The 25,602-nt window shown below is 41.5% G+C and overlaps 1 protein-coding gene across 11 annotated transcripts in view; it reads left to right on the top strand.

Moving 5' to 3' along the window:
• The window catches only part of TNS3 (tensin 3), a 228,108-nt gene extending 216,514 nt beyond the window's left edge, over positions 1 to 11,594 (top strand). For 10 of the 11 annotated variants that reach the window (XM_071804682.1, XM_065829953.2, XM_071804680.1 and 7 more), the window contains 4 exons: positions 5,301 to 5,469; positions 6,249 to 6,317; positions 6,455 to 6,481; positions 7,439 to 11,594. In XM_071804682.1, the coding sequence (XP_071660783.1) occupies positions 5,301 to 5,469; positions 6,249 to 6,317; positions 6,455 to 6,481; positions 7,439 to 7,583 (410 nt within the window). In that variant the 3' untranslated portion in view covers positions 7,584 to 11,594. Of the gene's footprint in view, positions 1 to 4,090; positions 4,376 to 5,300; positions 5,470 to 6,248; positions 6,318 to 6,454; positions 6,482 to 7,438 lie in introns of those variants that run through there. The other variant, XR_011737653.1, reaches the window with a different exon arrangement.
• Positions 11,595 to 25,602: the final 14,008 nt, after the last annotated feature.

Raw genomic sequence — 25,602 nt, forward strand, 5'->3', positions numbered from 1 at the left:
TTCAAACAAAGGTTATGGAAAATATCACACCGATGTGCAAATACATTTGGGAAATTTCACACAGTTCAAATCTCTGAATTGCTTCTTTCACTGAGAGACTACTCCAGAGCTTGAAGTTACTGAGCTGAAGTTCTTCATGCTGGAATCAAACTTCTGTTTTGATTCCAAAACAAAGTTTTATGTAATTGAGACTTAGGCAATCTTTAACTGTTACGATTGCTTGGATGTTTTGAAAGTGCCAATATCTAACTGCATTTTGTGTAGATAGTCACAGGAGAAAGCTTTAGTCAGATTACAGAATAGCCAGATGAAAAGAGAAGCTATTAGATTTAATTTAAACTTTGCTTTTATAGGAAGGTTGGAAAGCCAAGTTAAACTGCTAAATAAATGAAATATTAGCGTGGTAATATGCATGTGTCGGCTGCCAGAATTGTAAATTCTGTTCTGGATACATAAACGTTTTTACCAAAACACAAAGTCTGTTGGTACCAATGTTTAGCTATAGATATGTTTAATCATTCTTGCTTGTGCTGTAGAGTGAGACTAAGAGGGCTTTTCAGCTTCAAAAATGTTCTTAATCTCCTCGTAAATTTGACTTTATACCACAGTACCAAAGTAATTAAGCATGTGAATCACAGAATCACAGAATGGTTGGGGTTGAAAGAGGCCTCTGGAGATCATCTGGTCCAACCCATCTCCTGAAACAGGTTTAACTAGAGCAAATCACACAGGAATGCATCCAGAGAAAGAGACTCCGCAACCTCGCTGGGCAGCCCGTTCCAGTGCTCTGTCACCCTCAAAGTAAAAAAGTTTCTCCTCGTGTTCAGATGGAACCTCCTGTGCTTCAGTCTGTACCTGATGCCACTCATCCTGTCATTGGGCACCACTAAAAAAAGTCTAGTCTCATTTTCTTGACACGCACCCTTGCGATATTTATAAGCATAAATAAGATCCCTTCTCAGCCTTCTCCAGGCTGAACAGACCCAGCTCTCTCAGTCTCTCCTCATAAGAAAGGTGCTTCAGACCCCTAATCATCTTTGTAGCCCTCTAGTAATTCCCTGTCCTTCTTAAACTGGGGAGCCCAGCACTGGATGTGGCACTCAAGATGTGGCCTCACCAGGGCAGGATAGAGGGGGAGGATAACCTCCCTCGACCCTGCTGGTCACACTCTTCTTAATGCACCCAAGGATACCTTTGGACTTCTTGGCCACAAGGGCACATTGCTGATTCACGGTCAACCTGTTTTTGACCAGAGCTCGCAGGTCCTTCTCTGAAATGCTGCTTTCCAGCAAGTCCACTGCTAACCTGTACCGGTGCCTGGGGTTACTCCTCCCCAGGTGCAGGACCCTACACTTGCCTTTGTTGAATTTCATCAGGTTCTTTTCTGCCCAGTCATCCAGCCTGTCCAGGCTCCAGCCTTGCTTATTAGTAGCACAGCCTTCTGGTGCATCAACCCTTCCACCCAGTTTGATATGATCACAAAACTTGCTGAGGGTGCACTCAGTCTCTTCATCCACATCATTGATGAACAGATTGAACAGGACTGAACACAATACTGACCCCTGGGGAACCCCACTAACTACAGGCCTCCAGCCAGACTCTGCACCATTGATCACAACCCTCTGAACTCTGCTGTCCAGCCAGTTCACGATCCATCTCGCCATGCACTCATCCGGCCCATACTTCCTGAGCTTGCCTATGAGGATGTTGTGAGAGACAGTGTCAAAAGCCTTGCTGAAGTCAGGGTAGACAACGTCCACTGCTCTCTCCTTGTCTACCCAGCCAGTCATACCGTCATAGAAGGCTATCAGGTGGGTCAAACATGATTTTCCCTTGGTGAATCCATGTTGACTACTCCTGATAACCTTATTTTCCTCCACATGCTTGGAGATGACGTCCAGAATGAGCTGTTCCATCACCTTTCCAGGGGTTGAGGTGAGGCTGACTGGCTTGTAGTTTCCTGGGTTGTCCTTCTTGCCCTTTTTGAAGACTGTAGTAACGTTGGCTTTCTTCCAGTCCTCAGGCACCTCTCCAGTTATCCAAGACCTTCCAAAGTGGTTGGAGAGTGGCTTTGCAATAACACCTGCCAACTCTCTCAGTACTCGTGGGTGCATCCCTTCAGGGCGCATGGATCTGTGGATGTCCAGTTTGTTTAAATGATCTCTGAACTGATCCTCCTCAACCAAACGAAAGTCTTTCATTTTCCAGACTTTCTGTCCTATCTCTAGGGTCTGAGATTCCCGAGGGTCGGTCTTAGCAGTAAAGACGGAAGCAAATAAGGCTTTCAGTAACTCTGTCTTCTGTCACAAGGACACCCACCTCATTCAGCAGCGGACCTACATTTTCCCTAACCTTCCTTTTGCTGCTGATGTACTTGAAGAAACCTTTCTTGTTGTCCTTGACATCCCTGGCCAGATGTAATTCCAAGTGGAGCTTGGCCTTCCTCATGACATCTCTGCATACTCTTAACAGCCACCTTATATCCATCCCAGGTGGTCTGTCCCTTTTTCCACGTTACATGAACACCCTTCTTCTGCCTGACTTCTGATGTGAGCTCCTTACTCATCCATGCTGTCCTCCTACTCCGTTTACTTGATTTCTTCCTCATAGGGATGCATTGGTCTTGATCTTGGAGGAAGTGATGTTTTAATATTACCCAGTTCTCTTGGACGCCACTACCTTCTATATCCTTAGCCAGTGGGATTCTTCCAAGCAGGACCTTGAGGAGACCAAGGTTTTCACTTCTGAAGTCTGTGGTTTTAGTCCTACTTTTTGCTCTGCTTCCTGCATGCAGGATCCTGAACTCCATCATCTCGTGGTCACTGCAACCGAGTTTGCCCCCAGCCCTCACATCTCCAACCAGTTCTAGGTTTGTTAGGACAGGTTCCAGTAGCACCTCGTTGGCTCTACCACCTGTGTCAAGAAGTTGTCATCAATGATATGTAGGAGCCTCCTGGACTGCGTGTTCTTAGCTGTGTTGCTCACCCAGCGGATGTCAGGGTGACTGAAGTCTTCCATGAGAACCAGGGAACGTGATTGTGAGGCTACTCCCAGCTGTCTGTAGAAAGCCTCATCACCTTCCTCTTCCTGATCAGGTGACCTAAAGCAAACACCCACAGCAGTGTCCCCCTTGTTTGCTTGTCCCTTTATTTTTACCCATAATGACTCAACTCATTCCTCATACCCCTCAGGCAGAGTTCAAGACATTCAGGTTGCTCTCTCACATGAAATGCAACTACTCCACCTTACCTTGCTGGCCTGTATTTCCTAAAAAGTACATAGCCTTCCATGACAACATTCTAGTCACGTGAACTGTCCCACCACCTCTCTGTAATAGCAATGAGATCATGGCCATGTGAACATGCATAGATCTCTAATTCTTCCTGTTTGTTTCCCATGCTATGTGCGTTGGTGTATAGACACTTCAGAAAAGTACTCAAGCACACAGGTTTCTCATGAGGGTTGCAGAAGGATCCACTGCAGCCATGTGTACCCTTGAGGTGGTTGGCCTTCTGGTTCTCATCTTGGGAGGCAGCTATGGAATATTTGTCACTGCTCTGGTTGGCCTGGCTTATTCCCCAGTTGGATGTGATAGCGTGAGCATCACCACTTTGGACCCCACCCCCCAAGTTCATCAGTTTAAAGCTTGCCTCTCCAGTTTGGCCAACCTACTGCCAAAGATTCTGTTGCCTTTTCCAGACATGGTTATATTCGTAAAATAATGTTCCATTGTCATAAAAAGCAAAACCCTCACGATGGCACCAACGTTGAAGCCAGGAGTTAATATCCATTAGACGTTTCTTATTAATACTTCTTTTCCTAGTGCTTGCTGCAGATTTGATAGGAGACCAGGTAAAAAAATTATTAGGTTGGTACAAAAGGAATTGCATTTTTTTCATTATTGAAATTTGCTGTTCAATATTGGAATACATGCTTAAATAAATGTGGCTATGTTATACAGCATTTTAATGCGCTTTTCTCGCCTTTTTTTTTCTGATGACTTATTACTTGCTGCTTATTTGATACGTATTTTAGACTATGGAAATTATGTTAGACAAAAAAGCTAATATGAGCAATTTTCCTATTTGAGTTCAAAATGGGTCATAAAGCAGTGGAGACAACTCACAACATCAACAACACATTTGGCCCAGGAACTGCTAATGAACGTACAGTGCAGTGGTGGTTCAAGAAGTTACGCAAAGGAGTCAGGAGCCTTGAAGATGAGGAGCGTAGTGGTGAGCCATCAGAAGTTGACAATGACCAATGGAGAGCAATTATCGAACCTGATCTTCTTACAACTACATGAGAAGTTGCCAAAGAACTCAACGTTGACCATTCTATTGTCATCCAGCATGTGGAAAGGTGAAAAAGCTCAGTAAGTGGGTGCCTCTTGAGCTGACCAAAAATAAAAAAAATTGTTGTTTTGAAGTGTTGTCTTCTCTTATTCTATGCAACAATAATGAACCATTTCTTGATTAGATTGTGACGTGCGACAAAGAGTGGGTTTTATACGACAGCCAGCGACAGCCAGCTCAGTGGTTTGACTGAGAACCTCCAAAGCACTTCCCAAAGCCAAATTTGCACCAAACAAAGGTCATGGTTGCAATGCCCAACTGCACGTCACAAAACCAACACTTCAAAAGTTGAACAACTGGGCTACGAAGTTTGGCCTCATCTGCCATATTCACCTGACCTCTTGCTGATAACCACTTCTTCAGGCATCTTGACAACATTTTGTGGGGAAAATGCTTCCATAACCAGCAGAATGCCGAAGATGCTTTCAAGGGTTCATTGAATTCTGAAGCACAGATTTTTATGCTACAGGAATAAACAAACATATTTCTTGTTGGCAAAAATGTGTTGATTGTAATGGTTCCTATTTTGATTAATGAAAATGTGTTTGAGACTAGTTATAATTACTCAAAGTTCACAGCCAAAACTGCAGTTACTTTTGCACCAACCTAATAATACCTATGAGTGGCTCCTCTGTTGCTGTCTTGTATTTTTTAAATGCTGTGGGTAATATATAAATACAGTCATTGGTTAAATATAAAGGCATTAAAACCAAAGGGATATCAAAAGGCCTCTGGCCTCTGAAATTCTAGTCTTAAATTATGGAGCAACAGTACGACAAGGTGAGGCACATGTATAAGGTTTGGTAGTTTGCTGCCAGTATTTCTTGTTTGTTTTACAAGAGTAGAAAATTTACATTTTGTTTGTTTGTTTGTTTTTTCAGAAGATACCCATTTGCTTGTTGTTGGGTGATGACCTCTTAAAGTCTTTCCCCTCTTTCATTACAGCATGTAATGTTTGGTACCTGAATTCAGTGGAGATGGAGTCCCTCACAGGCTACCAGGCAGTACAGAAAGCCTTGAGCCTGACACTGGTGCAGGATCCCTCTCCCATCTCAACCGTGGTCCATTTCAAGGTGTCTGCACAGGGAATCACATTGACAGATAATCAAAGAAAGTAAGCAAAAGAGATTGGCTGCTATTGATTTTATTTCCTTAGTTATGGTCTGCAGTCTCTGTCTCAGAGTATAATAAAAAGGAAAAGAAATGTCTTTGCCAGCATTTGGTGTTCAACATACTCAGTGAAATAATTGATGTTCACAGTATCTTTTACCAGTGTCACTGAACAGAGTTGGCCTAAGCAGACACTGTGTATCTCCAGTATTTGTAATAGTACTTTGGATACCCTGTAAAATACTATGATAAAAGGTTAATTTATATTTACTTTGTACTGAACACTAGTAAGGCTACCACAATGTCTTTAGATTTGAAAACAAGAGAGAGACAACATGATTTCATTATGGGCTAAAAAAAAAAAAAAAAAAAAAAGTAATAGACTTCTTAATTTCGTGGGGTCTGTAAGTGTGTAAGTCTGTTAACCTTAAATTATAACGCCTAGGAGTGCTTATATTTTGAAACTTTAAATATATTCAAATTGTTCACAAGTTCCATGAACTTGTATTTCCCACTGACATAGTATCTAAATGGCCATTTTTTAGAAAATATGCATTTCATACTTACTTATCTTAGCTTGAGGGTCAGATGTCACTAATTCTAAATATGGATTTATTTGGTTAGAGCAGTTCAGTAGGCTTTCAAAGTCACTCAGAGATAGCAAAAATAATATATCATCATAATTAAATCTAGATTAAATATAATTTCTTTTTCAGGTCTGCTTATTGGTAATTTTAAGCATCTTAACTGTTCCTAAAACTTGTTTTACTTCTTCCTATCCAGACTCTTTTTTCGGCGACATTATCCAGTCAACAGTGTTATTTTCTGTGCTTTGGATCCACAGGACAGAAAGTAAGGAAGACAAGCAGTATTTCTCATATGTTATTTGTGGTGTTGATCTACAAAAAGAAAAAAAAAAAAAACTAACATAGGTTTCATTTTCTTTCTCCATTCCTTTTTTTTTAACTGCTTTCTTAATGGACAATAAGATGGACGAAAGATGGCCTTTCTGCAAAGTAAGTGTGCACCTATCTCAGTCTCTTTCAACTGAAAGTTTTAGGAATATGATTACAGTGATAAGTTTCTTAGTGTTCTAAAATATTTTGGTCAGAGATGTAGAAGGAAAGGCAGCTGTTCAGAGACAAAAGTGTCTCTGTCCACTGTAGTTAAGAATTTACTTCATGTGCACCTCTGTAAATCAAGGCCTAATTATGTGATTGTGGGATGTTTGGAGCCAAAGCTAGCGCTGTTTATTTAGGTTGTAAATCTGTGATTTCACTAAAGTTTCAGAAATGAAAGCAGAACCAGTTGCTACTTAGTTTTGTGTTCCACTTGTCCAGCAACACTAGCACAGACTTTCTTGTCTCATTTAGACTGATAGCTTTAAAAATAAAATCCTGTACGTGGCATATACATGAAAATGCTCTTAGTAATACAAGTGTGTGGCATAAACATATAATTACCAGTGGATTGCAAAGTGTTTTCTATTGAATGCAAGTGTTGTTGACCCATATTTACCAAAAGAAAAATCCTAAATAGAGCTTGGGCACTAGATGGCTTAAGTTCTATTTCCAGTACTCTGTCCACTGAGATGTGTGGCCCTCAGACCTCTGTTAATGCACCACACACCCGCCAAAGTGGATAAGAGAAAGTAGTATTGAATCAGATATATTTAAATATATCCCCAGGATTAGCAGCATGTCTCTAACAGTAGTAGTACAGGATGCAATATAGACAGAGAAGGAAGAGGATCGTCTCCTTCCCTGATTCTGGTGATTCTGAGCCACTCAGGAGCTCCTGAGTTGGCTGGTGCATCTGGACTACTGTGTTTAGCAGCTACACAGGACCTTGTCCATCAGAACAAATCAGGTCTTCTCTGTGCTTTTGGTTTCTGCAGTATCTTTTTTGCTTCATGAAATGAGACAATGGCTGTCTGTCTGTTCTCTGATACACTGTGATTATTGCCCTTGCAGAGTGTTTGGGTTCGTTGCCAGGAAGCAAGGCAGCACTACAGACAACCTATGCCACCTATTTGCAGAGCATGATCCAGAGCAACCTGCCAGCGCCATTGTGAACTTTGTATCAAAGGTCATGATTGGTTCCCTGAAGAAGATCTGATGCCTTTCTGTCCTTGACTCAGAGCTCTTCACTGAAGGAAAGCACTGCGAGAGGGAGAAGGCATATTCAGCAACGATGTCTGAACCTTGTCATTCGCAAGAAGGAAAGCAGAGGACAGTCTAGCTGCATTGTGTTTGCAAGAGTTCAGCATTTTCTTTGAAGATGCCTCTGACTTAATAAAGCATTATTTCTTTGTTTTTATTTCAGAAGACAGAAGAAACTGAGAGCCACCCAGACCTATATAGCCCATACATGAATGAAGCATAAATGAAAAACTTTTCCTCTGAAGGGTTTCCAATATATTCTCACATGCTGTTTTGCATCATTTATCGGAGCAGAAATACTCACTAGGCTGTGCTACTTTTTATGCAGAATACATTTTGTATAACCTCCACAAAGACACTTGCCGTAGTTGCATCAGTGGTAGCTGTAGGCCTTGCAAACATGCTCTTAAGAGAATGATGGTCTGAGGAAGACTGTTTGCTCTTCCCTTCATCTTTATGTGATCAGTGATGGGAACTGAATGGAGAAAGGGGAAGATGCAGGTGAAGAGAAGGTTTGTGCAAGTTGATTTCTGATAAGAAAGGAATGGCAATGTGGAATATATGGGGAGATTGCTCTGTATTTAGTGTTAAGAAGGCTGGGCTGGTTTAGTTTGAAAAATTTCAAATAGGGGAGAGGTGGCAGAACAAGAAAAAAGGTTGCATGGTAATTATTCTGTAATGGGTTTTTTTGTATTATTGTTTTTTATACAGAGAACTAAGCAGGGAAGATTCTGTATTTTAATAATTACAGGATAAAAATGAGGGAAAAGCAAAGAAGAAAATTTTATAACTTATATATTTTACCTGTTCAGATTATTTATAGTAGATCCCAGATCTTGATATGTCATATGGATATTCTTAAACTAGACCATTGCTGAGCTTTGCCTCTAGTGCTATTTTCCCTAAGTGTGTATAGCCTGTGCCTTACTGTAGACAATAGTGTCTCATATTTTGACTTTTGTCTTACAGTGACATACTTCCCATTTTTTGTCTCTGCAATACTGTTGTGGTAGTAACATTTGTTCCTCTACCTAATACATAATTATATTTGTGGATTCTTTTGGCCCCTTTTTTATTGGAGCTTGGAGACTTTTTGGCTTTTTTATCTGTAGATACTGGTTTTGGTTTATAATGTTTTTTAATAATTCTTTGAGTCAGGAAATCCAAAAGGGAATAAGGTTTATTTTATTACTCTGTCCCAATTCTTGATGGCATTTGTGTCATAATTTCTGCAGCCATCACACTTCTACATATCTCTGTGTCTTCCTAAACACATTGATATTTTAAATGCATAACAAAGTGCTAGTTAGCTCTACAGAAAATGGATGCAGTAGATTACTGTGGAAACCTTCATGAGGAAGGTAAACTGCTGAGGTTTACTGTGTAATTCCCATTCTCTCCAAAAACAGCAGTACTAGACTCCCATATTAGAACTGATGGTAATAAAGCAGGTGCAGTGTGACAGTGCTGAAAAGTTTCATTGCCTGTATTTCTTTGATGTGTGGCTGTCAACATTACATTAATAACCCGAGGAATAGAATGACACATTGAATTCAGCATGCTGATACCTGAGACACTGGATTAACTAGTAACTATACCCACTTGAAGAATTTAATCCATTTATCCACTTTTACTAAAATATGGTTAAATGGAGTGGGAAATTCCAGTTGGTCTATATGGTAAGAAGGTTCCACCGATTTGAACTGTTCGTTCTGTATAAATTATCGTCTTTTTTGTTAACAGTTTTCTTTCTATTTCCTAAAATATTAGGACCATGGAAGCCTTACTCGGTGAACATAGCCAAAAGTGTTACCGAATTATTTGGGTAATAATGAACTTTGTAGAAATAACTTTATAGCTTTTAAAAGGAAGGGGGTAGGCAGGAGAGGGAGAAGAAAGATGTGAAGTTTAATGTATTTGGTCCAGGAAGTGGTGTGTTAGTAGCAGTGAACATTGGATGTGTGTAGAAGGATGAAGCAATCCAAAGCATAGTAGCTACCGTTGAAGCAACAAAGGCAAGTGCCTCTGATTTGTACCAAATAATTCTGTTCTTCTTACACAGAGTTACACTACTTAAATGGTGTTTATGTACCATCCAAAAAAGAATGCACTTCTTACTTTTAGGAGCTTTGATCCTTTTGAAACATGTGACAACACATTTCCTTTCTTTTGCTGCACCAAGAATGGAGTTGCTTAACCTAGTCAGCTATTTGGGCACGTGAATTTCTTCAGCTGACATCTCTGTTAGACTTAAGCCTCAATTAGACTTAAATCTGATGTGTTGTGAGCATTGAAATGAGGAGGTATTTTTTATTACAGTTTTTCAATTCTGTAGATGATACTTAAATTTTAGTGTGTCTTGTTAGACACCAAGGGTTGGCCTTTGGGCTGAAAATAAAGTGGGTTTTTTTTCCACATGTGTTATAGTTTCCATTCACAGTCTTATTTTTTTATTCTTTGTGTTTTCCTAAGACCCACTGAATTCAAGAGCATGAGGAGCTGAATGCTGACACTCCTGGTCGTGTTTCCTGGGAGTTCAGCTCTGCTTGGTATGTGCAGAAAAAAGAAGTTGCCCTGTTTCTAAGGGAGGTTTTCTACTCTGCATTCCTTTGGATGGTATATTGCCATGTGCTTTTGCTTTTTAATTAACTAAAAAATGCACAAAGCAAAATAATTCAGTGTGTACCATTGTGTAGTGTATGTAGAAAGATATTCACAAAACTTATGTTCATGGCAAATAAAAGACTAAATAGTTAATACAGCACTTTCTTTCAAAATTTTTAGTAGATGTGTATTTGCAGTTTCATAACTAATGGCAGCAAGTTGACACATGTATTTAGCCAGACTCCTATTAACCTGCTTAGTAAATGTACTACTATAATTGTACAGTGTTAAACTACTAAAATGCTAAAAGCCATGTTTTTCATTAAATGGATTCCTTATATCCAACAGTATCATTAAAACATTAGTGTTTCCTTCTTGGATTTACCTACTGGTGAAAATTTTTGCCTTTTTCTTGAAACTGTAAAGCATCAAAAGGTCTCCAGTACATAAAAATGAATGTTCTATAAATTCTTTGTATAGTCATTTTCTCTGCTCTTTGAATATCACTTCTATTCAGATTATAATAAAATTATGAACGTGAAATTCCACATACAGTGTTACAGGGCAGTCTGTTCTGAAAGAAAAGTAATTCTGGCATTGAAAATCAGGTAATGAGTAAAACCTTTTTGGTGAAGTAAGGATAGATGGCATGCTGAAACAGGGGTTTAGTTTTCTTTCTTAAAAGATGCCTTTCAAGGACTTGACTTCATATGAGTTTGTTAGTGGTTCAAATCTAGTTGTTAAAGCATATGACTTTCCTAGTTAATTTGCGATTATAATGGTATAAACTGTGTTTATCCATTGTTGCATATTTCACTGTAAGAATAACATATGGTGTCGCTTTCTGAGTTGTCTGTAACCATTTAACTGTGCCTCCACAGTGACTACAGTGCAAAGACTTCCAGTGGAGCTTGAGGGGGGTGAGAAATCTAAGCCCTAGCTCAGGGGTCTCAAACTCATTTTCCAACCCTAACATTACATTTGACCCTTTGAAGGCAACCGTGAGGCTGATGTGTCCCCTGGTGAAAATGAGTTTGACACCCCTGCATAGCTCTCTGAGTATAAAATCTGTGCGTCAGCCACACATTGAATTTTGAATTATATACATGCTTTATTGGGATTATTTCTGAGACTGATAGGCTCTGTTATGTCGTGCTGATGCTTTCTCTGTAAGGCAAAGGCTGGCAGGAGTTTTTCATTCGGTGTGCTTCATCCCTACATGCCATCATGAGGTTTATGCATGGGCATAAACAGAGTTGTTAGGCAACAGAGTTATTCATTAAAAGTATTCATCTTTTATCAGAATGAATTATAATGTGGAACAGACGACAAGGATGCTACAGTAAAATTGATCTGTGTCAGAGAGCAGTCTCCTGTTAAATGCTTGTTCTTCAACTTGTCTGCCATTGTGCACGTGTGCTGCTATGACTCCACTCTGAAGGCTGCTCTGGGGTCTCTTTGCTCCAGTGGACGAAAATCTGCTTTCAGTATTCATCCTAAATGTACTCACAGCTAGTTTATATGCAGTTGTTCTTATGCCAGCATTGTCTCTTAGCATGAATAACTGTTTCTTCCCTGAGGGTATTTATAGCAAGAGATCTGACCCCCCTGGTGTCCCTCAGTTTTCCTTTGGCAAGGCTAAACAAGATGACACTCAGCCCTTACCTTTTGGTTTTTGAAAGGGTGCAGAGGCCTGTTCTTTTCTACTCTCTGTCAGTTAAATAAATAATTTCTTTGGAGGGACCCTGAAGTGAACAGCCAGAATCTTTAAAAGGGGCACAAGCTGCTACCTGGTGATTTTTTAAAATATTTATATTAGAAAACTCTTGGAACAAGAAAACTTGGCCCATGAGATAGGCAGAGTAAACCCCTCCTTTGCTTCTGCAGTTGACACCTAGTACAAAGGTTACAATAGTGTAAACTACATCAGGCAATGTGCACAAAGGAAATTTATGAAGGCAAATAGCTAAAGAAGTTCTCAAAAGCATGTCAGAAACAGGAAGTTCGCAGGAGACTTAGCAAGTCTGGCAGACTATCAAGAGGGCAAAGGGGAGCTATTAGGGAATTTAAGGATCTGGCTGAATAACTGAGACGAGATTTGCATTACATGTCACTGCAATAGATACCAAAACTTCCTTTGAAAACATTTGATGTGTTTCGCAAAGTGCAAATGTTTGTACCAGTTTTAGTGTTCTAACATTTACAGAACTGCAGACTTACTGAGGTTGGAAGGGCCCTCTGGAGGTCATCCGGTCGAACTTCCCTGCTCAAACAGGAACATACGGAGCCAGTTACCCAGGACCATGTCCAGATAGCTTTTGAGTATCTCTGGAGACAGAGACTCCATGATCTGCCGGGGCAATTCATGCCAGTGCTTAGTCACCCTCACCATAAGAAAAGCATTTCCTGATGTTCAGAGGGAGCCTCCTGTGTTTCAGTTTTTGTTCCTTGCTGCTTGTTGTGTCACTGTGCACCATGGAAAAGAGCCTGGCTCTGCATAAATACCCTTCAGGTATTTATAGACATCAGAGAGATCCCCCGAGCCTTTTCCAGGCTGAACCGTCCCAGCTCTCTCAGTCTTCTGGCTCAGGGGGCTGTGTACCTGGAGTACAACTGGTCTTACTATTAAAGACTGAAGCAAAGAAGGCATTAAGTACCTCAGCCTTTTGTCCTCTGTCACTATGTTCCCCCTGCATCCAGTAAAGGATGGAGGCTGTTCTTAGCCCCCCTTTTGTTGCTCATGTATTTATAGAAACATTTTTTGTTGCCTTTTATGGCAGTAGCCAAATTCAGCTGTAGTTGGGCTTTGACCCTTCCAATTTTCTCCCTGCATAACTTCACAGCATCCTTGTAGTCCTGCTGAGTTGCCTGCCCCTTCTTCCAAAGTTCATAAACTCTTCTTTTATTCCTGAGTTGCACCTTTTATTCCTCAGATGCTCCAGTCCATTAATCATCTTCATGGCCTTTCACTGGACTCTTTCTGATATGTTCATGTCTCTCTGTACTAGAGAGCCCAGAACTGGACACAGTACTCCAGATGTGGCCTCACCCGCACTGGGAAGGATCACCTCCTTCGACCTGAGCAATACATGGTCTAACACAGACAAGGATATCTTTAGCAGCCTTTGCCACAGGGGTACATTGCTGGCTCATGTTCAGCTTGGTATCTACCAGAACCCCCAGGTCTTTTTCTGCCCGGCTGCTTTTAAGCCGGTTGAGCCCCAGCATATATCAGTGCATGGGGTTGTTCCTCATCAAGTGTAGGACTTTGCACTTGTTGAACTTCTTTACTCTCACCTGTCGAGGTCCTGCTTGATGCCAGCATGTTCCTCTGGCCTATCAGCCACTCATCCCAGTTTTGTGTCATCAGCAAGTTTGCTGAGGGTATACTCTGCCCCATCATCCAGGTCATTGATTAAGATGTTAGACAGGGCTGGACCCAGGATGGACCCCTAGGATACACCACTAGTTACTGGCCTCCAGCAGGACCTTTCACCACTGATCCACATTCTCAGGGCCTGGCTGTTCAGCCAGTTTTCAGTCCACCTCACTGTTCGCTCACCTAGCACCTACATTAACAGCTTGTCTATGAGGCTGTTACAGGAGACGGTGTCAAAAGCCATACTGAAGTCCAGGAAGACAATGTCTACTGCTTTCCCCACATCTACCAGACCAGTCATTTCATCACAGAATGTTATCAGGCTGATCAAGTGTGACTTCCCCTTGATGAAGCCATTCTGACTCCATGAAGATGGTGGGGGGCTGGAGCACCTCCCCTATGAGGACAGGCTGAGAGAGTTGGGGTTGCTTAGCCTAGAGAAGGCTCCAGGGAGACCTTACAGCAGCCTTCCAGTATTTAAAGGGGACCTACAGCTAAGACAGGGAGGGACACTATCAGGAAGTGTAGTGATAGGATGAGGCGTAATGGTTTTAAACTGAAAGCGGGTCAATTTTTATGATATATAAGGAAGAAATTCTTTATGATAAGGGTGGTGAGATACTGGAACAGGTTGTCCAGAGAAGTTGTGGATGTCCCATCCTTGGAAGTGTTCAAGGCCAGGCTGGATGGGGCTTTGAGCAACCTGGTCTAGTGGAAGGTGTCCCTGCCCATGACAGGGGGATTGGAATTAGATTATCTTTAAGGTTCCTTCCAACGCAAACCATTCTGTGATCTGTGGCTCTATGATCCACAAACAACTGGTGCTTTGCCCCATAAAGATTTCTTAGCCCTGCGTGGACGCTGTTCCAGGTTGCAATCAACTGCTTGTGCCCTTCCAGTCATCTAAGCAGTCTTAAAAAACGGATTCACTTCAAATTCCTTTTAAAAATCAGCCTTTAATATCATTAAAATACATTTTCACCATTGTAAAAATCTTCTAACATCTTTGGTAAAGAGTTGTTGCAAGAGTAGTTGAAAAAGCAGAATTCATTTTTTACATAACTATTACTTTTTTCCGAAATTATGTACATACTGTCCTCAAATATATATATATATATATATTTAATCTATGCCTATTCCTATCCCGCCTAATTAAATCTGATTTTTGGGTTTTCTCCTGTTGCTACCTGTATTATATACAAGTAGTGATTCATTTGTAAAGCAGCTGGCATGTGTGAAAGAAAATACAGGAAAACAAACTTGGATGGAATGCATTATGGATCAAAATGCGGGATGCAATTGGTCCAATACATTTGTGTGCTTATGTTTACTACAGTAGAATAATCCAGCTGTAAAAATAAACAGGACTAGGTTGGTTCATTTATTGAAGTACTACTTTCCAGCTTTTTTGTTCACAAGCTAATGTGAAACTCCCATTGCAGAGGATGATAGGTGTTTATAGCTGGGACATGCAAGTGGTGAGAGGAGGCCCTCAGAACTCAGAAGGAAGCTTCCCAGGACACAAACGTCTCTCTGCATATGAAAATCGTTAAAATTCATTCATATAACTGAGTGCTATAGCAAACTCACAGCCATGTTCTCACATATAAGCATGTTTTGCTTCAAGTGGCCAAGAAGGACAGCAACCCATGAAAGTAACTTGTGAGCACTCAGACAATTTCTGACCACGTTAGTTTCTTTCCATAGCAAGTGCCAGGCATTTGAAATAGCACTTGGAAGTCTGTGAAGGATTTTTATGAGGAAATCTGCTTAACATGTGTCCGTCTGTTTTCACAGAAGGCAGTTACCTAAAAAAATTGCAAAAGTGGTATTGATCATGTAGTGACAAACCACTAGTGCACATGGTACACTAGTGCACTGGGACTTGTGGATATGAATTTGTTCTTATCAAATCTATATTTGATCTTGCATTGTCTAGTTAGCTGTAGAACATACAGATTTGGTATTTGATTTTATTTGTTCTGGGTTATTTCTTGGAACCTCAGAAGAAGTGAAACAAACATGGTTTGTATCTCTGCAATGGTAATACTTTGTCACGTTTCATGAAAACTTAGGACTCCTATGCCTCATTTGGTTAGAATTTTGCTTCCTGTTACCTCCCATAAATTGGTTGTATTTGGGATACCTTTACATTCATGCCTGAACCTCAGTCTGGTTCACTGACTCACATGCAGCCTGTGTATACATTTTCCTGTGTGCATAGTCACACAAAGGCCTTTTGTAAGGTCTGCATTGTCAGTAAGGTTATCTAAGTGTGAATGTACTTTCCGACTAAAGCACTATTTTGCTGAGATGTAATAGGTAAGAGATTTAGAAAGTGCTGGAGAGAGAAAAATCTTATGTGAGTTTGAAATGGCTGGAACCACTGTAAAAGAGAAACAGTGCTAAGTGTCTTACAAGAATTTGTGGTTTTTTGTTTGTTGGTGTTTTTTTGTTGTTGTTTGTTTGGTTTTGTTTTTTGTTTGTTTTGGTTTTTGTTTGTTTTGTGGCGTTTTTTTGTTTTTCCTTTTTTTTTTTTTTTCGAGGGAGATGATGGTTAATCATGTATAAAACTCTAGATCCCTGCAAGGAAAATTCCAGTCTCCAGTTTATGTCTATAAACTACACATGCTAGATGTTGTTGATAAATCAGTTGAGTAGTGGGCCTGTAAACATTAATACTATGGTAAACTTATGAGTGTTTCTGAGGTGGCAGTAATTTTGTAGGGGTATGCACCTGAAAAATCAGGACCTTGACCTATCTTTACCTGTTCTTAGTGTGTTTAGTAGCAGTAGCTGAGGTTGACTTAGTATCTCTGGAGCTGTCTTTATCTCTCTGTACATGTTGTATAGATTCCAGAGCTGTTTAAGGATGATGGGATTTAACCAGTTTTTAAGCAGTCACAGTTTTAACACTCTCCAGTTTCACTCATATAGTCTAAGCGAATACATGTGCATGCTACTTGGCTCAGGAATAGGAGAAATAGTTTATCAAAACTTTACATCTGATGAATCCAGATTGCCCAATATTTCCAGATACATTTCAAGGATACAACCCAGAAAAAAGGATGCATTTTTTGCTGGACTGGCAGGTTTCTCTGATGTTTGGAACTGTGGTGTTTGGGGCTGACTAAGAAGGGCTGTGCTGCAATAGGCAGGAACACACAGGCGCCCTGACCCAGTGCAAGATGACAGTAAAATAAAGGCTGTTACATGACAAAAAGGAAAAAGAGAAAGGAGAAATGAGGAACTTTGTCTTCCTGCTGCATTCGTGTCAGACAAGAGGAACATGGGTTCACAAAGGGAAAGTCTTCAACCAATCTGATATCCTTTTGTGATGAGGTCACCTGGATAGTGGGTGAAAGGAAGGTGGTGAATATAGTTTTTCTGGATTTTAGTAAGGCTTTGGGTGCTCTCTCTCGCAGCATCCTTCCAGACAAGTTGTCCAGCTGTGAAAGGAGCAGGTAGACAGTGTGCTGGCTGAAGAACTGGCTGAAGGGCAGAGCACAAAGGGTTGCAGCGAATGGGGGCTATGTATGGCTAGTGACCAGTCACCAGTGGTGTTCCTCAGGGCTGAATTCTAGGGCCAGTTCCGTTCAATATATTTATCACTGATCTGGACGCAGGGCTTGAATGCACTATTAGTAAGTTTGCTGATGATGCCAAAGTGGGAGGTGCTGTTAATTCTCTTGAGGGACAAGATACCTTACAGAGGGATCTAGCTAGATTGGAGCATTGGGCAATGAATAATGGGATTCCATTTAACTGGTCCAAATGCTGGATTCTGCACTTGGCATGCAGTAACAACAGACACAAGTATAAATTGAGCGAGTAATGCCTGGAGAGCAGCCCTGAACAAATAAGTCGGGGGGTGCTGGTTGACAGTGGGCTCAACAAGAGTTGGCAGTGCATCCCTGTCAGCCAAGAGAGCAAACTGCATCCTGAGGTGCATCAAATGTAGCATAACCAGCGGTCAAGAGAGGTGATTATTCTACTGCATTCAGCATTGGTGTGGCCTCACCTTGAGTACTGTGTGCTGTTCTGGACTGATGTGAAGGTACTTTACATACCTGAGGAGGGCAACAAAACTGGTAAAAGGGCTGGAAGGCACATCCTATGAGGAGTGACTGAGGACTTGGGGTTTGTCTAGTTTGGAAAGGAGGCTGAGGGGCAGCCTCACTGCTCTCCAACTTCCTGAGGAGCGGAAGTGGAGGGGGAGGTGCTGAGCTCTTCTCCCACGTACCCAGTGCCACACTGTGTGGCAATGGCTCAAAGCTGCGTGCATCAAGGGAGATTCAACCTTGTCAGGAGGAAACATTTCTTCACTGAGAGGGAGGTCAAGCCCTGGAACAGGCTTCCTGGAGAGGTGGTGGATGCTGTATGCCTGTCAGTGTTTTAAGAGGCACTTGGACAGTGCCCTTAATGCCGTGATTGAACTTCTGGTCAGCCCTGAAGTAGTCAGGCAAACAGACTAGATGATCATTGTAGACCATTTAAACTGAAATCTATCCCACTCCATTCCATTCTATTCTATTGTATTCTCATATGCGCATGAAATATGCAAATAAGACACTGGAACATTATCAAATTTTGCCATATTAAGTATTGCCTTATTGTTCCTCCTAACAATTGTGGCTAGAACTCAAAGTGTTTTGATAACTTCACAGTTCATATTTGTACATATTTTAGTTGAAGAAGTTAAATTTTCTCCTTCACAGCATTTCACATGATGATAGGAACAATCTCTTGTTTCCTTCTACTTGGCCAGAACAGCATAAAAGACCTTACAATACTCTTTGAATTTCAATGCAAGCAATGATCCAAGAGCTGTACTTCACTTCCATCTGCTGGTGAACCTATAATATAACATGTAGCGGGTTATTGAGTTGTGCACTCCAGGTTACATACAGGTTGCTGTGCTTTGAATGCAACAGCTATTGTGTTCATTATCCAGTAAGCTGTTTTATTTTTCATAGCGTAAATCACCAACAAAAAAATAACTCACTCCCTTTCCACCATGCCACTTCTCCAAAACCCTAAGTGCTAGTGAAACATCCAGTGTATCTTGTAAAGTACTTTGCCACCTATGTACTGACAGAATGGGCTGGATTCTGTTTATCACAGAAAAATGACATAGATGCTGTTACACCACTGAACCCTCATGTTTCTTCACAGTGAAGCATCAGTACTGCTGAGTTCCTTGGACTTTTCTGAAGAGTTGGCCATCATTTTTTGGTTGTATTTTTCTTCAAGACCTGGAATCAAGTTAGTAGATTACATTTCTTGTTTAAAGAAAAAAAAAAAAAAAAAAAGCAAGCTTGTAGCCTTCTAATTTTCATTGAAAAGCCTCTCAATATGAGTAGATCATGATCCAGCAATAGCATACACATAAAACATACCTAAACGTATTCTGTAATTAATATTTTTGAGACTGTCGAGGGTTAAGATTGCGGGGTGACAATCAAACCCTGGCAGATGTATTGTTAACCCTCTCTCCCCCACGCTTCCCCATTTTGCCCCTCCCTCTCCCCCCTTCCCACTAAGGACAGGTGATCGGGAGGGAAAGAAGGACAGAGAGAAGAGAGTTGGAAAAATTAAAGATGTTTTACTAATGCTACTAATAAGAATAGAGAAAATAATACAAAATATACAAAACAATCTTGAAAGTCTCAACAACTGCAGAGCCAGCACCCAAAGTCCTGGATTAGACTCTGTAGCCAACCGGAGCTGGATTCAGTCTCTCACTAGGCCCCAGTTCGCAGGGACAACCAGCAAGGTCCTCTCCTAATGTCAGCCATGAGGAAAAAGGGAAGGAAAAGGGACGAGATCCTCGTGATCTCCCACTTTTATATGAAGTATTCACGTGAATGGAATGTTATACACCGTTGGTCAGTCTCTCAGTCACCAGTTTCTCGTTGCCCCTCTCGCGAGATGTCCATCCGTGCTTATCAATAAGTTAACATTCCATTGCTAGGTTTACCAAAACATGTATCTGGTTCTCCAGGAAAATGCAGCTAATACGAAAGCTTTAGCTGACAGGCAAATTCACTAAAAGAGAAACTTGTTTTTTAACAAAACCAAGACAGAGACTAATCAGGATTTGAATCTTGATAATAATTTTTAAACGCTGGACACACAATGAAATCAGGTATTACAAAAAACTGTTCAGCAAAAGCAGTGTCTGCTGGTACGTCTTCTTCCCAAATGTAGTTGTTACAGGCACTGAAAAGTCAGGGCTTGCTTTATTAAGATTAGAGACTATGTCAAAGTCTGGATATCTACTATGAGGAGATGCATCATGGGTAGCTGTTTCTGTTTAAAACAGGAAAATAAATTCTTAGAGCAATTATTGTGAGGTTTGTTTTTTTTTTTTTTTTAAGATCACACATTCAAACTTTAAAAAAATACAATTGCCTTCTCAATATTAGCATTTAGTGTTTACATATCCCTAATTATGAAGTCTGGATACACTTATGTGAGCAAAAATAAAAGAGAAGTTCTTCATAAATACATGACTCCAGCAGCTGAGTTTTAAATTAAAATACCAACTATTCTACAGCCTATTCAACATGGCTTCACCAAGGGGAAGTCATGCTTGACCAACCTCATGGCCTTTTATGAGAACGTAACGAGGTGGATAGATGATGGCAAAGCAGTAGATTTCGTCTACCTTGACTTCAGTAAAGTATTTGACACAGTCTCCCACAGCATCCTTGCTGCTAAACTGAGGAAGTGTGGTCTGAATGGTCAGGTAGTGATGTGGACTGTGAACTGGCTGAAGGGAAGAAACCAGAGAGTCATGGTCAATGGGACAGAGTCCAGTTGTGGAGCCCAGTATCTAGTGGAGTGCCTCAGGGGTTGGTACTGGGATCAGTATTGTTCAATACCTTTATCAATGACTTGGATGAGGGAATAGAGTGCACTATCAGCAAGTTTGCTGATGACACCAAGCTGGGAGGAGTGGCTGACACACCAGAAGGCTGTGCTGCCCATCCAGCAAGACCTGGACAGGCTGGAGAGCTGGGCAGGGAGAAACTGGATGAAATATAACAAGGGAAAGTGTAGATTCTTACATCTGGGTAGGAACAATCCCAGGTTCCAGTGTAAGTTGGGGAATGACGTGTTGGAGAGCAGTGTGGGGGAAAGGGACCTGGGGGTCCTGGTGGACAGCAGGATGACCATGAGCCAGCACTGTGCCCTTGTGGCCAGGAAGGCCAATGGCATCCTGGGGTGTATTAGAAGGGGGGTGGTTAGTAGGTCCGAAGAGGTTCTCCTTCCCTTCTACTCTATCCTGGTGAGACCACATCTGGAATATTGTGTCCAGTTCTGGGCCCCTCAGTTCAAGAAAGACAGGGAGCTGCTGGAGAGAGTCCAGCACAGGGCAAAAAAAAGAGATGATTAAGGGAGTGGAGCATCTCCCTTATGAGGAAAGGCTGAGGGAGCTGGGTCTCTTTAGCCTGGAGAAGAGGAGACTGAGGGGTGACCTCATTAATGTTTATAAATATGTAAAGGGTGAGTGTCAGGAGGATGGAGCCAGGCTCTTCTCGGTGACAACCAATGATAGGACAAGTGGCAATGGGTACAAACTGGAACACAGGAGGTTCCACTTAAATATGAGAAGAAACTTCTTCTCAGTGAGGATAACAGAGCACTGGAACAGGCTGCCCAGGGAGGTTGTAGAGTCTCCTTCTCTGGAGACATTCAAAACTCGCCTGGACACCTTCCTGTATAACCTCACCTAGGTGTTCCTGCTCTGGCAGGTTGATTGGACTAGATGGTCTTTTGAGGTCCCTTCCAATCCCTAACATTCTATGATTCTATTTCATGGTAAGATAAATGCATGGACTGGCAACATGTGGCAGAATGCAAACCCCCCTCTATCCCCCTCCCTCCTTCATCATGGAAGGAGTAGGCACATCTCCCTCTCTCTGCTGTTCGAGGCTAACAGCTTCTTTTGTTTGGCCCTAGAGCACCCTGGCCAGGGCCGTTAGGAGAAGGGAGTGCCGAGATGCCAGGAACCTCTGGGTGCCCGCAGCCAGTGTGGGGGATGTTTGGAGGATTCAGGGGCACCCCCACAGCCAGAGTGGGGGTGCAGAGAAGCTTCTGGAATGCCCACAGTCAGATCTGATCAATCAATAAAAAACGGGACTCTCGTCGAGACTCCACCCCTTGTCGCAGATCTCTTGGAGCACGAGCGAGATGCTGCCGCCGAGAGCACCCCCCCAGAATGGAGACTCTGCTTGCCTTGCCGCCATGTGTATGAGTAAAATTTCTCCTTGCAGGAATGCGAGTATATTTATATTTTCCGTGCACATATGCATGCATACTTTCCATGCTCAATATGAGCACGTGTAAAATTAATCCTCGCATAATCACGGGTGTATTTTCCTCCTTTGCTTCCACGTAAGCACGTGTAACTTTCCGTGCACACATGCACGCGTACTTTCCATGCTCAATATGAGCATGTGTAAAATTAATCTTCACATAATCGCGGGTGTGCGGCAATTAGGAACGACGTATACCAGGACGCAGACAGAAATTCACGCAGAGGCAGAGATCTTGTTCAGGAAGGAGCGCAGAGCCTGGCCAAGCCGAGAGCTGACCTAGGCCTAGGCTGCCTTCTTTATTCACCATTGACAATTTATAGGATTTACAGGTACAGGCCTGGATTAAGATGTTTCCAAAAAGGTGCTTTTCCACTAATTGTTATTAAGAACACACTGAACTCATGTGATGTTTGTCTCAATTGTTTTTCCACTCATTCACAGACCAGGCCCAAGGACATTCACACATCCCATACACTTGGGGGCAGTTATCCAGCCCGAGATACCATTCTCACGAGTCTGGGCTATAACTTTTTACAATTACGAGAAACGTACTTCAAAGTAATCTGTCCAAGGCCCTTTATATATTATTATGCTAGTATTATGTCTTTGACTGTCCAAATGGTCATGTTAGTAGTGATCTTTATTTATCATCCAGGTGGCTGGAACCGCACATCTTGCTTTCCCACATTTTACTTTCCAACATTTCCCCCTTTTTTGTTTTAAACATCAGGTTCTCAGTAAGCGCAGTAAGGACCCTGGCTTTGTTCTTCTTTGCATTCTGTATCATTCTCCAGATGATTTGAAGGACTACAAGAAAAAACATCACACAAGCATATCCAATTCCCACAAAAACCCATATATGCAGATTGAGAGCTGAAAATGAAGTTTTAGGGTCTAATCACTTTATGCTATTAGATAATGTTAGCCATTGTGTCTTACAGTCCTAATTCTTACAAACTATGTAATTATTTTGCAGGGTACTAGCTAAATCTTAAATCAGGCCTTGCACATTAGCTAAGACTGTTATTTTACTTCATATCAGCCATAAACACTATAATTCAATTTCAACAGTATTAGGCATATTTAGCACTCTGATAACAGAAAATACAGGTTCAGATATCAGCTAAGGAGATTATTTAAATACAATATCATAAAAATAATGAGGATCCACACTGTACATGTAGTCACTCACAAGAAACAAAACTAGAGTCCTTTTACTTCAGGGTACTCACAAGAAATAGTCACTCAAATAAAGAAGTGAGGTCTCATTCATCCCAGGAAGTTTCCTTAGATGGTGTTCCTCTCTAAGGAAAGGACTCCAGTTTACAGACCTGCAGCTCTGAGAAGACCACTCAAAGGATGTCTTTGGCAGGAAACAACATTTCATTGTTTGGCCAGATGTGGCTGTGGGCATTACAACATAGTCTAGAAGCTTCTCATCCAGTCTGGGCACCTCCTTGTTAAGGACCCTGTCAATTGACCGAGGGTCCCACCCCTCCTGACCCATCAGTTGGTAGAGGTGAAGTTTATTGACAACACCTTGGTACCATTCTAGGTGTATATATGTGGGGACAGGTACAGTGGGACACAGAAGGTGCTAAAGAGCCATCAACCTCCTCATTGAAAGTTCCAGATTTCAGGGGAATGTGTACTGCCTCACAATCCAGCCTGTGACCACAGTCATCTGACAAACTACTTTGAAGTGGTGGTGCAGTCACCTCTTGCCTCCAAAGTAAAAAGGGGGCATTCTGTTGTTGAGTTTGAATGCCCACTATGGATCCTCATACCTTATGTATCATTTTCTTGTTGAAAAGCAACCTACAATAGAATAGAATAATACAAATTACAACAATTACAGTTATTAACAAATATTGGAAAAAGCTTGTTAGCCATACTAATAAGGAAAACAAATGCATTGAAAGTTTTTTCGCCAGTTAGTCCCCAGTGCAAATAATGTAAATCTGTATCATTCTGATATGCTAGTGCCTCTTCCTTTGGTCTCTTCTATTTCTCTGTTGCCCTCTGCTGCAGGGACAGATGCTTTAGCTCTGGCATTAGGTCCTGCATCATGTTTGTCCAGCTCGTAGAAAGGTTTAACATATTTCGCAGGAAGCCACTTCAGTCCTGTTGGAAGAAGAACACAAGCATACCCCCTTCCCCAGGTGATTAACTCTATAGGCCCTTGCCACTGACTGTTGTGCAGGGGATCCCAGTATAAAACCTTTGGTCTCTGAGACAGTGAATCTGGAACATGGAAGTGTTTTTCCACTGCTGTGATAGAGGAGGGAGGCATAGTACGATTAAAAAAAATTTAAAGTATATGTTGCATTGTCTAATTGTTCCTGAGGTGTCATATTCCCCCTTTTTTTTTTTTAATAACATCTGTTTCAATTTGGAATGTGCTCGTTCAATGATAGCCTGTCCAGTGGGAGAATGTGGAAGACCTGTGACATGTGAAACACCCCATTGCTGTAAAAAATATTGCATGGATCTAGCAGTGTATCCAGGACCGTTGTCAGTTGTAATCTGTTGTGGTACTCCCAGTATAGCAAAACAACGGGTCCAGTGACACTGAACATCTCTGCTTTTCTCACTTGTATGTGCAGATGCACAAAGCATACCTGAAAAAGTATCTACAGAAACATGTACATATTTCAAACGGCCAAAAGATGAAATGTGTGACATCAGACTGCCAAATGTCATTAGCTGAGAGTTCGCGAGGGTTAACTCCAAGGGAGGGTGAGCTTGTAGTCAGACCTTGACATTCCAGGCAAGAGCACACTATGTCTCTCGCTTGCTCGAGAGTGAGACCAAACATCTTTTTTAAGGCAGCACCATTCTGATGGAAGAAAGCACGTGAAGCTCTGGCAGACTGGAAACGGACTGTAGCTACAGTGTAAGAATCCACAATTGCATTGCCTTCAGTTATGGGACCTGGTAAAGTTGTATGAGAGCATATATGAGTAACAAACAGTGGGTGTTTGTGAAGCTGTAATGCAGTTTGCAATGATACAAACATATCAAAAAGTTGCTGTTGCGAGATTTCTTTAAGAAAAGTGGAGGGGATGCGCTGTAGGACCTCGACTATGTACTCAGAATCACAAACCAAATTTAGAGGTTCCTCCCTAAAAAGCTCTAAGGCATGCAAAACTGCGCCAAGTTCCACTAATTGGGTTGAACCTTCAACAATTTTAACAGAATGATGCCAATCGTTATCTTCACGCCAGACCACTACAGCTTTATGAGACTTCCCTGAACCATCAACAAAAACTGTGCGAGCATTTGGGATAGGACCAAATACAAGTACGGTCTGTGGTCTGGTATCAAATACATGCAGATTTTGAAGCAATTTACATTTACGCATGCCAAAAGCTATGCTGTTAAGAAAATCAGCTAGTGCAATTTGCAAGGACAGAGATTGTGAATAAAAAAACCCAAAATCTGCTTTCACAAAAGGTACATATATGACAGATGGATCATGGCCTACTAAAGCCTGAATCCGTTCTCTGCCTTTTTTGATCAGAGTAACAATCAATCCCAGGGGCTCAGTAATAGTTTTACAAAAAGAATTGGGCAAAAAATCCATTGATCTTTCTTTATCATCCAGGTGGCTGGAACCGCACATCTTGCTTTCTCACATTTTACTTTCCAACACGGGTGTATTT

Source organism: Patagioenas fasciata, chromosome 2, assembly GCF_037038585.1.
Source record: "Patagioenas fasciata isolate bPatFas1 chromosome 2, bPatFas1.hap1, whole genome shotgun sequence".
In the NCBI taxonomy this organism is placed as follows: domain Eukaryota; kingdom Metazoa; phylum Chordata; class Aves; order Columbiformes; family Columbidae; genus Patagioenas; species Patagioenas fasciata.